At 40.6% G+C, this 12,922-nt stretch overlaps 1 protein-coding gene across 5 annotated transcripts in view; it reads left to right on the forward strand.

Annotated features, from left to right (window-relative positions):
* Window positions 83-12,922, forward strand: part of TAPT1 (transmembrane anterior posterior transformation 1) — a 37,724-nt gene continuing 24,884 nt past the window's right edge. The window contains exons 1-4 of one of the 5 annotated variants that reach the window (XM_021394811.1): window positions 83-364; window positions 4,961-5,091; window positions 7,740-7,858; window positions 12,702-12,725. In XM_021394811.1, the coding sequence (XP_021250486.1) occupies window positions 121-364; window positions 4,961-5,091; window positions 7,740-7,858; window positions 12,702-12,725 (518 nt within the window). In that variant the 5' untranslated portion in view covers window positions 83-120. Of the gene's footprint in view, window positions 365-573; window positions 851-4,960; window positions 5,092-7,739; window positions 7,859-11,945; window positions 12,013-12,701; window positions 12,726-12,922 lie in introns of those variants that run through there. The other 4 variants (XM_021394813.1, XM_021394812.1, XM_021394814.1 and 1 more) reach the window with 4 other exon arrangements.

Consider the following 12,922-nt stretch of genomic DNA (forward strand, 5'->3'; position numbering starts at 1 on the left):
ACTCAGAGCTGGAGCGGCGGCCGGGCCGGGCCGCGCCGTTGTCGCGCGGTGATGAGTCACAGCCAGGGGCGCGGCGCGGCGCGCGGCTCGGGGGCGGCTGGCGCGGAGCGGGCGGCGAACATGGCCGGCGTTAGCGACGCCGCCGCGCCGGGCAGCGGCGGGGAAGGACGGCGCGGCGGCGGCGGTCCGGAGCAGCTGCAGCAGCAGCAGGACGGCTGTCGCGGGGAGCCGAAAACTCTGTGGGGGAGCAGCGAGCTGCGGCCGCCTCCCGCCGGCCCGGGGCAGCCGTCGCCGCAGCAGCGAACGGAGACGCTGGGGTTCTACGAGAGCGACCGGGGCAAGAAGAAGAAGCGGGGCCTCTCGGGTGAGGAGCGCGGCGAGGCGGGCGGAGGGCCCCCGGGCTGGGCCGACCCCTGCGGGGCGCGCTCCGGAGCGGGAGCCGGGCTGGGCCGTGCCTGCGGGGCCAGCGAGCGGCGGGATCCTCGCGGAGCGGCCTGGGATGACGGGCCGGGGCCGAGGCGGGCGGCTGAGGAACTTGGGCGGGAGGGAGACTTCAAAAAGTGCGCCGGGAGCCGCGGGGCGGCAGCGGGACGGCTCTGCTCTGCTCCCGGCCCTTTCGCTCAGGTTTAGGCGGGGGCTCGGCTGTGCCGGTGGCACGGAGCCTTGCACTCGGCCGGCTGAGTGTCCGCTTTTCGCGTGTTAAGAAGTGGGGAGAGAGCGGTGAAGTCTGACGTAGCGTGCTTGCTGATAGCTGTGGGGCGGTTTGTGAGCGATGAGGTTATCTACGGCTGTGTTGCACGCTGAAGTCGGGCGGTTAAAGCCGCTGGCCGCTAAAGAAGGGCTGCAGGAGGTGGGTGCTTGCACCTGTGCTTTGAGCTGTGGGGCTGCGCTGGGTGCTGTAACTTTCTGCCTTCTGTACCAGAACCACTTCGTGGCTGAGTGTTTCTTGGTAAAGTCACCTAACACTTCTTGCCTCAACCGCTGAAAGGAGCAGTGCTGTCAAAGCCTTGAAATTGAGACTGGGTTTTGGAACTCACTCTAAGCGTAGCTTACCAGCTAAGAACTTTATAGGGAAAAATAACAGAAGAAAGTGCGATGGGCTTTGCTGTCATCTGTAGCTTTGTTGAGGTTTACAGGACGTTTCAGAAGTCCACTGAGTCAGCCTGGAAATCCAGCCCAGTCTTTTCGTAAACATTAAAAACTGTCACATAACGTGGTTAGCTTAGTGTTGGCAAGTTTATCAAGAACTTTATTAGCACCATAGTTTTTAGTTGTGTTTTGCTGAAAATGTGAAATATGCTGAAGTTTTCAGGCTGACTGCTGCAGCGTTCACTTGAACGTGATGCTATGGGTTGTAGCAGACAGAAAAGGAAAAAATAGTTAAAGCATTTACTAACAATTGAATGCTTTCCTTCTAAGCTTGACAGGTGCTATATCATTGATTTCCTAAGACTTGCAGCATCATTGATTGCGCTTCTGTGGTGTTACTGAAACTGCTGCAGTTTCCATAGTTGTAAGAAATTGATGTTAATGATAATGCTGTGAATTGTTTTGTGGTGGTTGTGTATAGTTGAATACACACCTCAGTGCCTGAAAGATAGCTGAACAGAGAACTTCTTAAAGCAAACAAATCGGTATACAGGGAGGAAAAAAAACTATCTTCCAACAATTGATCATAAATGGGGGGGGGGGGGGGGGAAGGTAAAAGTTACTGGTGCACTCTCTTTCTTTGAGAAAGCATTATGGAAAAATGGGTTTCTTGATAGAGCAGCTAAAAATTGTAACCCATCTTTGCTGGTAGCAATATGCGTTAGAGTATATGGAAGTAGGATGGTGAAACAGGACAAGTACTGTACAGAGAAGTTGTCTGGAGGAGAAGGAAATAATTAATTTAAATGTATATTGTGCTGCTTTAGTGTCGGGTGGCTTGCATGTTTGTGGAAGAACTGCGTGCTTCAGAGTGAAGTGAGTACCTGAAATCGTTTGAATGTTCTGATTGTTTCTCAACAGAAAGTTTTTGAGCTACGGAGGATTTTGCATCTGTGCAAGTTTTCCTGTCTGTTTCTGGTTAATGGTTATTCTTTGTGTTGCTATGCATTGAAGTATAACCTGGGTAAATAATTATCATTGCACCTTGAGGAAGTAACTATGGTCTTTCATGTTTTGAAGATCCTTGTGCTTTCTGCCCTGAGGTGAGGAGGTGCTATCTATTAAATTTAGGCTGTGGTCTATAACGTTTTTTCGTTAACAGAGAGAAAAATTAAGGAATTGGAAGTAGGAGTTGGAATGTTTCCTTTGTTTTAAAATAAAATGGTGTTTTGTTAGCGTAATTAAGCCATTTTTTTCGTGTGCTTTATTGCTCTGTGCTGCTTTGATGTCTCATCCTGTTCACTTGCTTGGTGTGTGTTTCCTACAGGGTCAGCTACTGATCTGTTTCACAGCTGTGTTGGCACAGAAGTAGGGCTGAAGCTGGGTGCTCGGGAAGGAGGTTGCTGTGACTGCATAGCTCAGCATGCCCCACCACCGGAGCGATTGTTTGGCAGGCATAGTCTGGAGCTCATATATTGATAACTGCGGGCACAAGGAGTTCCTGGGGTGTGGCCAGGTAGAGAAAGGCTAAAATAATTTGGTTTTCAACAATAGGCCCATGAACCAGTTCATGTGAGGTGATGGGAAGTGGAAACAAACAGCTCTGGAGGTACTCCATGATGGCTGCTTGTAAGCAAATACTTACCGAGTAGGAAGCTTCAGTTGTCTGAGATGCATTATCTTTAAGTTAGGGAAGGTTGGTTACCTATGGTGTGAGAAAACGTACCTTGGCATTTACCAGAGTAGTTAAGCTTAGATACAAATTATATTTTGTGAACGTTTTGGATTTTTTCCCAGTTCTTGTTTAAAAGTTTCAAGCGGTAATATTATAGCGGAGGACTTGAGAAAACAAGTTTGCAAGAGACCTAAACCATCATTTAGTGGTTTGAACTTCTGCCGTTATTTTACTGGAATGAACTTTGATTGAAACTTTAAATGTCAATATTAGTTTTCAATACTCATTAAACTGCTTGGTGTTTGGTTATTTTAAAACAAACACCTTAAGGGCTACAGTGGCTATAGTCTACTTGAAGTGGATCAGTTAAATACAAATTGTCAAAAACACTATTTAAACAGGTCCTTACAGGGGGAAACAGTTAGGTTCATGTAGCTGAAAACAAATAATGATTGAAACAATCTCTTAACAATATACATTCATGTTAACATACCACTACAAACTTCAAAATGTTAGTAACGCTCAGCAGTTCGAATACCATGCAGATACATGTGTGTACCACCCAAGGCAGCATAGGTCACAAGCCAATCTGCCTTTGCTGCTGCTCTTACTCCTCTCTGCCTCAAAACTCTTTAATTTTTTGGCTACTGTTTCATCCAGCTGATGGCTGTCATCTTCAATGAGATCCATTTTAGGCAGCCACTGTATGACAGTTTGGGGTGAGCTGTTCGCATGCACTATCTCTGTGTGTATTCCCATCTCAGCAGCTGTTGTTATTAAGGCTGTTTTACTAAGGATGCAGGCAATCTGATTTCACATCACCATGCTCCACACAAATGTGGGGTACTATATCATGTAAGGCCTCCGCAGTCATTACTGAAACTCACTGAAATCTTAATCTTCTACTAGTGAGCACGTTCTTGTCCCATGAGGAACACACTGTAGCATCTTGCCTATCTGTCTAGATAGGTGACTTCTATCTTTTGCATGTTGTGTGATTGTTGGGAGCATCTATTTTTAAGTGTCAGTAATAACCAGACATACTGAACTGCATTGAGTGTGCTGTCGCTTCTGAAGTATTGCAGGTAGGAGGTGGTGATCACAGACCTTGTCAATGAGCAAAGAGGCATAAGCTCAACTTCCTTGATAGCTTGAGTTCTCATGTTTATCCTGTATATTTCCTTTGAAAAATTATTCTGCACAAAGGCTCTTTTAAGCCTGTGTGGCTTGACTGAAAACTTAGGTCAGGCTTCAGCATATTTACCTACAGCTGTTAAAGTGCAGAAGACCTGTACATCATAGAATCACAGAATAGCTTGGGCTGGAAGACACCTTAAAGCCCACCCAGTTCCAACCCCCTGCCATGGACGGGGCTGCCACCCACCGGATCGGGCTGCCTGGGGCCCCACCCAACCTGGCCTTGAACGCTTCCAGAGATGGGGCATCCACAGCTTCTCTGGGCAGCCTGCTTCAGTGCCCCACCACCCTCTGAGTAAAGAATTTTTCCTAACATCTGACCTGAATCTTTTAGTTTTAAACCATTCCCCATTGTCCTATTGCTATCTGCCTGTGTAAAAAGTTCATTTCCCTCCTGTTTATAAGCTTCCTTCAAGTACTGGAAGGCTGCAGTGAGGTCTCCCCAGAGCCGCCTTTTCTCCAGACTGAACAAGCTCAACTCCCTCAACCTTTCTTTATAGGAGAGGTGCTCCAGCCCTTTGGTCATGTTTATGGCTCTCCCCAGGACCCACTCCAGCAGCTCTGCATCTTTCTTGTGCTGGGGGCTCCAGGCCTGGACTCAGTACTCCAGCTGGGGCCTCACAAGGGCAGGGTAGAGGGAGGCTTAATAAGTCTAGGAGGACACTCAGTATGGTAAGGATTAGATCCATTAACCGTTGCATTCAGCATAACATTTTAGTAATCTTTTGGAGAAGTAGGATGTCTGACAAAAACGATTGGCTGGGAAAAGTAGCTTATTTTTCTTGTCAAGAGGAGACAGGGGAATGGGAGAGAGTAGGATTCAAATCTTACGTAGCTCCTTCCTTATGAAGTTATTTGACCTTCTGGTTGCTACTAGCAGAAAACTACTGTTAGGTGCAATGGAACCGAAACACATAGCAAGTAACAAAAACATAGCAGTTTTATCACTCTTAGTCAATGCCTGAAGTGTTTTTTGCTTGTGTATGTCCCTGAATGTAGATCTTTCATTGCTGAGATTCATCAGTGCTGAGCTAACAAGAGGTTACTTCCTTGAACATAATGAAGCAAAGTACACAGAACGGAGAGAGAGAGTATACACATGCATGCGGATACCAAAAGAACTGGAAAAGGTGAAGTACTTTTAAATATTTCTTTAAATTTAAAAATTAAATCTACTGCATTAAGTTATTCAAAGGAGCATTTATTTTTGATTTTTTTTCACACAGAAAAGAAATAAAAGTGCAGTGATTAACTTCCTGTGTTTTCAATTCAGGGCCACTTGATGTTGTTAACAGAAACAGACATAACTAACTTTCATCCCAGATTACAATATTTGGATTAATTAAAATACAAGGGTGTTGCTGATCCTTCAAGAAATAATCAAAATAAACATTTTTGCTGTGAAATGTAATTTTACATTAACATACAACACAATTGTTTTAGATAATGTTTCAGTCTAAAAATATGGTGATGGTTGAGTTTGTCTAAGGTTTTTGACTTTCACAGCCTTCTGTTTTGCTTCTGGCCACTCTTTGCCTTGCCTTCCTTTCCTTCCCCGCTATCCAAGTGCAGTGGTCGTTCCTATGGATGCTTTCCTGCCACTTTCTTTCTGTGTGCCTAAATGGCATTCTGACCCTGCAGCAGACCAGTTTCAATGCTCTGATGTAGAAGAGAGTTTTGTTCTCACCCATTTTGAAACCCTGTCAGATTTGAGAGACAGCTGGAATATGCTCAGGAGATGAGGTGTAAAGCAGCATTGGTAATAAAGTCATCGGGGTTGCATTATAACTGTATTTTAGTGCATTATTAACTGTATTAAGAGTAATACTGTTAAATTTCTCAAAACCCCTAGGTACGAAGTTGTATGGTAAACCTAATCTATTTAAAACTAAGCTATGTTGAAGTAGGAGTCTGGCTCCGTGACTCTTCCCACCTCACTCCCCCATCTTACACACACTGTTTGTTTTGCATGAACTTTGATGCTTATTGAGCCATTCTGAGATTTAAATTAGGTCATAATTCGGCAGTGAATGCTTCATGTTTCACACTAAGATAGCATGTGCTGAACAACTCAGCCTATGTTCTCACAAATCCAGAATCTGTGTGAGGATGGGAAGGTAGCTGTGTAGCTTGAAGTAGGAGTAGAAAGTTCACAGAGCAGTGGAGGAAGAGTCGGGCTCCTATTGTCCGTGCTTTGCGTAGCCCTTGAGTATCATTAAATTTGTCCTTGGTCCATGATGAGACCTGGTTTTACAGAATTAAATCCATTTCCATCATAATTATGGAGGCTGTTACGTGCAGTCTCCAAGCCACAGAAATTATTCTGAATGATCATCACCATATGTTTCCAATAAAACTTTTTAACATGTAAGAACAAGCAAGGGCCAACGGTCTTGTATAAATAAGTTGATGTTCTAAGTGGTGAAATTGGTGGGTTTTTGCATGGTGAATTAGACTTCAGTATCTGTCCTCAATATCAGTGGAAGAATATGAAACTAAGCAGTAAGCAAATTTAAAAAGTGATGGATGTCTTTTTACCAAGAGAGATTATGAAATAAATTTGTTCTTTGCTTGGGCTTAGTCCAAGCTAGCTCACATTCTAGCTAACAAATTGAATAATACTGAATAAATTGAAAAAGCATGCTGGTAAGCACCTGGAAAGCAAACTAAATAGTGTGCAGACCAGCTGTTGTAGGAATCACTCAACTGATTTAAAAGTCTGCTTAATTCAAAGGATGCCTGTGAGACAGAAGGAAAGGAATTGAAGAATTATCTTAAAGACTCGTGTTGTTTACTACCTAACAGTGTAATTGCAGAGTAGGAATGTAAATCATAATCAGCTAGAGTGAGAATCAACCGGAATAAAACTTATCCTCTGATTTTAGGTAAATACTTGATATTCTTTAACATACTTGTATTGCATATATTTTTAAAAAATACGTACTTCTAATGCCAGCACACTAGGGATTAATACATAGGTACATGTCCAACTTTACTTGAAATAGAGTTAGGGAAAATAGAGGGTGCTCAGAGTCCCACTGAGGTAAAACTTAAGATTTGCAAAGGGCAAAAATAAATAAATAAATAAAAGAGAGAGGAAGGAACATCTGCGCAGAGTAGTCAGGTATATAACAGCTTTTTAATTACAGAATTTAGGTCTAGCTTAATGATCACAGTGTGGGTTGGCCTATGCCCATAATTAGATGTCTTTAACTGCTTTTATAAATTGAGGAAGCATTTTAACTGAGGGCAAGTATGTAAATCTACCTCTTCATATTTTATATTCCTCTTCATATGAAAGAAGGATGCTTATTCCCCAAAAGAAAAGTACCACAGATGTAACTAGGTGTGTAATAGAAAACTGACAAGGTAAAATCTATTATTTTGGGGGGGGAAAAAGACCTTTAAAAAGACATGCATATGGTAAATGGTTTCATACATGCATATAAAGCTCTAGAGGTTTGTTGTGGTGGGTTTTTTTTGCCCAAAGGTTAAAACATTAACTTCTCTAACCTTCGAAGAAAGTCACTATTGGAAAACGAGCTCCAGTAACATCTAAGCGCAATTAGTGAATTGTGGTTATCTGTGCAGGTCTGTGCTGTTTGGGCCTGTGGAGCAGAATTTTTGATGAAAAGTCTTCCAAGTGCATATAGTGTTCTGCTTATTTGGTTAATTGAAGTAGTATGTAAGTGTATTTTTTTGTACACAATATAATTCTGTATAAACTTTTTGTAACTCTGTATAAACTACTAACATCTGTTTTATTTTTATAATTTAGTTGATGTTTTTTGGAATCTTTCTGTGCCTGGATGCTTTTCTGTATATATTCACCCTGCTTCCTTTGAGAGTTTTTCTGGCAATGTTCCGGTTCATCACTTTGCCTTGCTATGGATTACGGTAAGTTGTTTCAAGAGAAAGATGTTGATACATATAAATACTGTTTCTGTTTGTCTGCGTGGTTTTTTTTATGACCTCTCAGTGCTGTTTAAACTACTAGTGATTTCTTCCACTGTGAAGTAGTTTTGCTCTAACCTAGTCAAACTAAAGGTGCACTTGGGGTACTTCCAAGCTTTGCCTCCAGTCACTATCTCTCGTTGTTTCCTTCAGACTGCAGTTTGATAACAGTGTCTCTTAAGCAAATTCATGTTAGTAAAGAAGTTACCCCTGTAGTTTTGTTCTTCTAACATCTGTTCGAACGGTATTTTAGCGTTCGTTTGGCTTTGAGTTAGTGACTTGACACTGGTGTTTGACAGTCTTTGATATTGAAACAAAAGTTTGATTTTTACAACAAGTTTTCCTTCTTTCCACGGTAACCTTTCCCCAAGGGGTCCGTGTATAAAATGGCTTTCTTTTTTTCCTTAAAAATCTTGGAGAGCAAGTGGGATGGGACTAGCTAGATAGAATAGTGTTAAACTTCAGGAGTTTTGACCTCTTGTTTTTTTTTTTGCTTAGTTCAATGCTAAGAAAGTTGCTAATTCATAAATTTCTGTTTTACTTTCTTGAAACGGGAATAAAAAAAATGGGACAGAATTAATTTCCTTGATAAAAGTTGGTACTTTAAAGTCTACTTTATGACAGAAGTCTTACAAGTGTAACCTAAAAGTACAGGAGTCTTTAAATTGATGTTATAATTTTTCCTTGAATAAATTTTAGAATTTAGAGTTTAGAATGTATCTTCTGATTAGAAAGAAATCGTGTCTCACTGCATTAAAAACACGCTGTTTCAAATTATTGTTATGAGTTGAAATGTTTGTACTTGGGTACTGCTTAAAACAGACACTAGGTGGCAGTCTCTAATATTGTGTTGTGCTGTTAATTTTGAGCTGGATCTCATTTAAAAATGTGAAGATTTTCTTGGCTACGTAAAGAACGATATGGCAGCTAATCAGTTTCAAATCAAATGATGTGCCTATTTGTATATTACTGTATGAATGCTATTGCCAAAATACTAAAATTCTGGTTAATGTAATGGATTTTAACGTACCATTTGTTTTTTTCTCGCTACTTTTTTGAATTTAAAAGAGTTCTCATTTATAAATTTAGTTTCGCTTTTGACAGTTGAATTTTCTGCTCTTCTTAAGCGGTAATTAAAAATTTGAAAGAGCAGTTGCTGGCTTGGACTGTAAGTCAGTGTCCCGACAAAGCAATGATGGGAAGACCGCACACGTACACCTGCAATGTTTAAACTTGGTCTGCTTTCCTCACTGTATTAGGGTGAAAGGCAGAGTAGAATACAGTTTGGTCTATTCGACTTGAATGTGTTAACTTTAAAATGATATCAGGTAAGATTCAGTGAGACTGAGACCTTTCTGAATGAAGTAGATTTGATTATGGTAGGAATTCCTGAAGCATTTTTCTTTTGTCAGTTTCTTCAAATGTTTACAGAGTTTCTCTCGAATCTCTTTACTTACTGAGGCTTTGTCTAAGTCATTAATATATTTAAAATGGTCTTTTTATTGAATAGTTCACACTTGATTTATAGTATGTAATGGAACCTTCAGATAGAATGTTTCATATCCAAATGCTCGGAGTATGCACTTTGTTTTTTTTGTTTGTTTTTTTTTTCTTTCTAGTCATTCTGATTTGATTTTGTTAAGGTTAAAACTAAGATTTTTTTGCTTTTCTAGCTCAGGATTTTTTTTGTGTGTGTAAACCGAGTTCAATAGGTAAAATGCATCTATAATTACAAAAGGTACTTGAAGCAGGGGCTGGTTATCTTTTAACATGCTCATCCTCACAAATGTGTGTGATTAGTTGCTTTTGAACCTGCCACATCATATTCCATTCTGTGCAGTAAATAAAAGTGCTCCTCCCTTCATCTTGACTTTTTTCTCAACATCTTAGTGATGTGACTGAGCAGTGAGTGTTCTGTCAGGCATCCTCTTTACTCTTCAGCTCTTCTGTTTCCTCATAACAGTGTAGATAAAGATTATATTACCCTTCATTTCTTCAAGACAATGAAAATATGTTCTAGGTAAGATGTGTAAATTCCTGTCTATAGGGATGTGTGCAGAACTTAAGTGTAGGTGGAGTGCTCTATAGCTTCCTATGCATTTTAATATTCCGTCTAAGAAAGCTAAGTGAACAGAGTAAATCCATTTTGAAGAAGTTTCTCCTTTTCTGCCTAGACCCTGCAAGTTGCTTCCGTTTGACTGCTAAATCATCCCTCGGTCACAGAATCATAGGATGGCCTGGGTTGAAAAGACCTCAAAGATCACCGAGTTTCAACCCCGCTGCCAAGTGCAGGGTCGCCAACCACTAGACCAGGCTGCCCAGAGCCACGTCCAGTCTGGCCTTGAATGCCTCCAGGGACGGGGCATCCACAACCTCCCTGGGCAACCTGTTCCAGTGCATCACCACCCTCCGTGTGGAAAGACTTCCTCCTAATATCTAACCTACATCTCCCCTGTCTTAGTTTAAAACCATTCCCCCTTGTCCTATCGCTGTCAATCCATGTAAACAGTGTCTTGTGAGTAGATTTAGTTCTGTGTATTTGTCAGAGCTATACTGATGCTAGCATAGCTATTTTAAAGACTCAAAAAATCCGAAGACTTCAGTGTGAAGAATCCAAGATTCTGTCATTAAGTTAACTATTAGCTGCTGGTTAAATCATTGTGGTCCAACTGGCAGTAGCTGAATCATCAGATTGTGGTGGTTTTGGCAGGTGAAACTTCATTATTCCTAAGCTCCCTTAAATGATGGGGTGCTCTTTATAAAATTAACATCTAACAAAAATAAATTACAAGAGCAGTCTTCTGAAATTCCAAAAAAACCTTTTCTGTATTTTCTTCCAAGTAGTCGAAAGTTTCTTAAACTATGCTTTTTGAATCTTAAAAGCTAATTTCATTTGATTGAAATACTTCTTGACAACTTAAAAGCACATGCTTTGTTGGAACAATCAATCTAAGGCAGAGAGAGAAGTGGACCTGGTGGTGCTCTTTTCAGGTTTACAATCCTCGATTGGTTTCTAAAACTAACTGTAGCTGTGGTTGAAAGGTGTGGTTTCGTTTTACAGTTCAGACTTCTTTTTATTTTAATACCTCACACCTGTATATTCTGGGCAGATTGATGTCTTTGCTCATTTTGAAACACCTCAGTAGAGCTTACTTTTTTGTTGTGTTTTTTTTTTTTTAATATTTTGCATGCCAGAAAAACCTTTTGTGGGAAGATGGAAAAGCTCTTCTCTGTTATTTGAAAAAAAAACTCTGATAGGAAGGCGAAGTTTAGTGAAACTCTGATAAAACTCCTGATAAATTATTTATAAAGATGTTTTTACATCTTACCTATAAAATAAGTAAGGACTTTTGCTAAGAAAAGTGAGATTTACTGAAAGTTCTAGCTTTCTCAAGAAAATACAGAAGCTGCATATGATTCTTACACAAGGAATGATTGGGTTGATCTTTACTTGTCTTCCATGTTGAAGTGGAGTTGTAGGTTATAAATTCTGTTTTCTTTTACTGTGCTCCCTTCTCCCACAGAGAAGTGAATTTAGGTTCTGTCAGCAGTCATGTCATTAGTTATACCACGTGTAACTCTTAATTTCCCACTGCCCTCCTGCGAAACCATACGTGTACGCTTTTCAGTAGGAAATAAATGAAAGCAGTGTTACTTCAAGAAAGAAATTGCAGGAAGAAAACATCTCAGGCAAACAAAAACCACGCTGGCATTCTCATTGTAGACGTAGTTCATGAATAAATGTAACCTCTGTTGCACTCTTAGTCCCAAGCCTCAAGTTTTTTTTGTTAAAGGGTAGTTTTAGCTTTAAATACCTAAAATTCCTACTGCCTGCTTAAGCTCGTGGTGAAGTAATGCACCTCTCCACCAATATCTGTGACTTTCTACCAGCCAACTTTCTACCTGAGGGCAGGTGCAGTCAGTATTTTCTGTAGTAGTCTCTTGGATCAAATACTCCTTTCTCCTTTCCATAACAGTGCATAGTGTAGCAACATTACAACCTTCTCTTTCTTTCTTTCTTGTAAATCAGACCGAAGGGAAGAGCACTTTCACTTCCTTTATAGGATGGAATGTGGTGTCACAGGGATTCCTCCTTGGTGAGTAAATCCTGATTTTCTTTTTCTTTCTTTGCTGTCGGCCAAATTCACGCATCGGCACGTAATCGGTGAAAATACTGGTTACAATAGCATAGCTAAGTTAACTAACATATTTAAAAGGAGACGCCAACAATTATTATTCAATACTCAGTAAATGAAATTGATTTGGTGCTGCTTGTGGTAGGTATATTTTTGTGTATGACTTCACTTCCATGTGGAAATAGACCCTATTCTTAATAGGTTTAAAACACTGTTTATACAGAGTGCCTGTGTACCCGTTCCGCCCAATTTAAAATAGGCTGTTTTGGACAAAGCATAGCCCCTGCTGTACTTCATTTATAGTGCCTTAAGCTTTTTATGTTTATTCTAAGTGACAGTTCAGTCATGCCTACAGCTATATTTTACCTGAATTTCAAGCAGTTTGCTGGGTTGATTTGGGTTTTATTTTTTGTTCTTTATAACGCTTCAGAAATTTTGGAGAGGGTTCTGAAAGCTTCTTGCCAGCTATCCTATTAGTATTAGACTTTAAATATAGACTGAAATACAGTGCTTTTTATTATGGTCTTTTACTGATGTCACTTACGGTTTATTTCGTTTCTAATAACGGAATCAAAGCTTAATGAAAGCTAATTCTAGTTGTCACTTATTTGAAACCTCTTTTTTTTTTTTTTTAATTTGTTTTGAGGCAGCTCTCATCGGGGCCTGACAGAAAGGTTGGTTTTGTTTCATTCTTAGCATGGTTTTGTGCTGTGTTGTGTGCATGTAGAGGCTTTCTATTGTTTCAGAAACAAAATACCATTTAGTCTTGGCTGCACTAGCTCTCCGTATATTCAAATCTTCAATTGGAACATATTTTATCAGCCTTTAGTCTGTGTGTCTCAACAATCTTATGACAGTGAAGTCCTGCATA

This window comes from Numida meleagris, chromosome 4, assembly GCF_002078875.1.
Source record: "Numida meleagris isolate 19003 breed g44 Domestic line chromosome 4, NumMel1.0, whole genome shotgun sequence".
In the NCBI taxonomy this organism is placed as follows: domain Eukaryota; kingdom Metazoa; phylum Chordata; class Aves; order Galliformes; family Numididae; genus Numida; species Numida meleagris.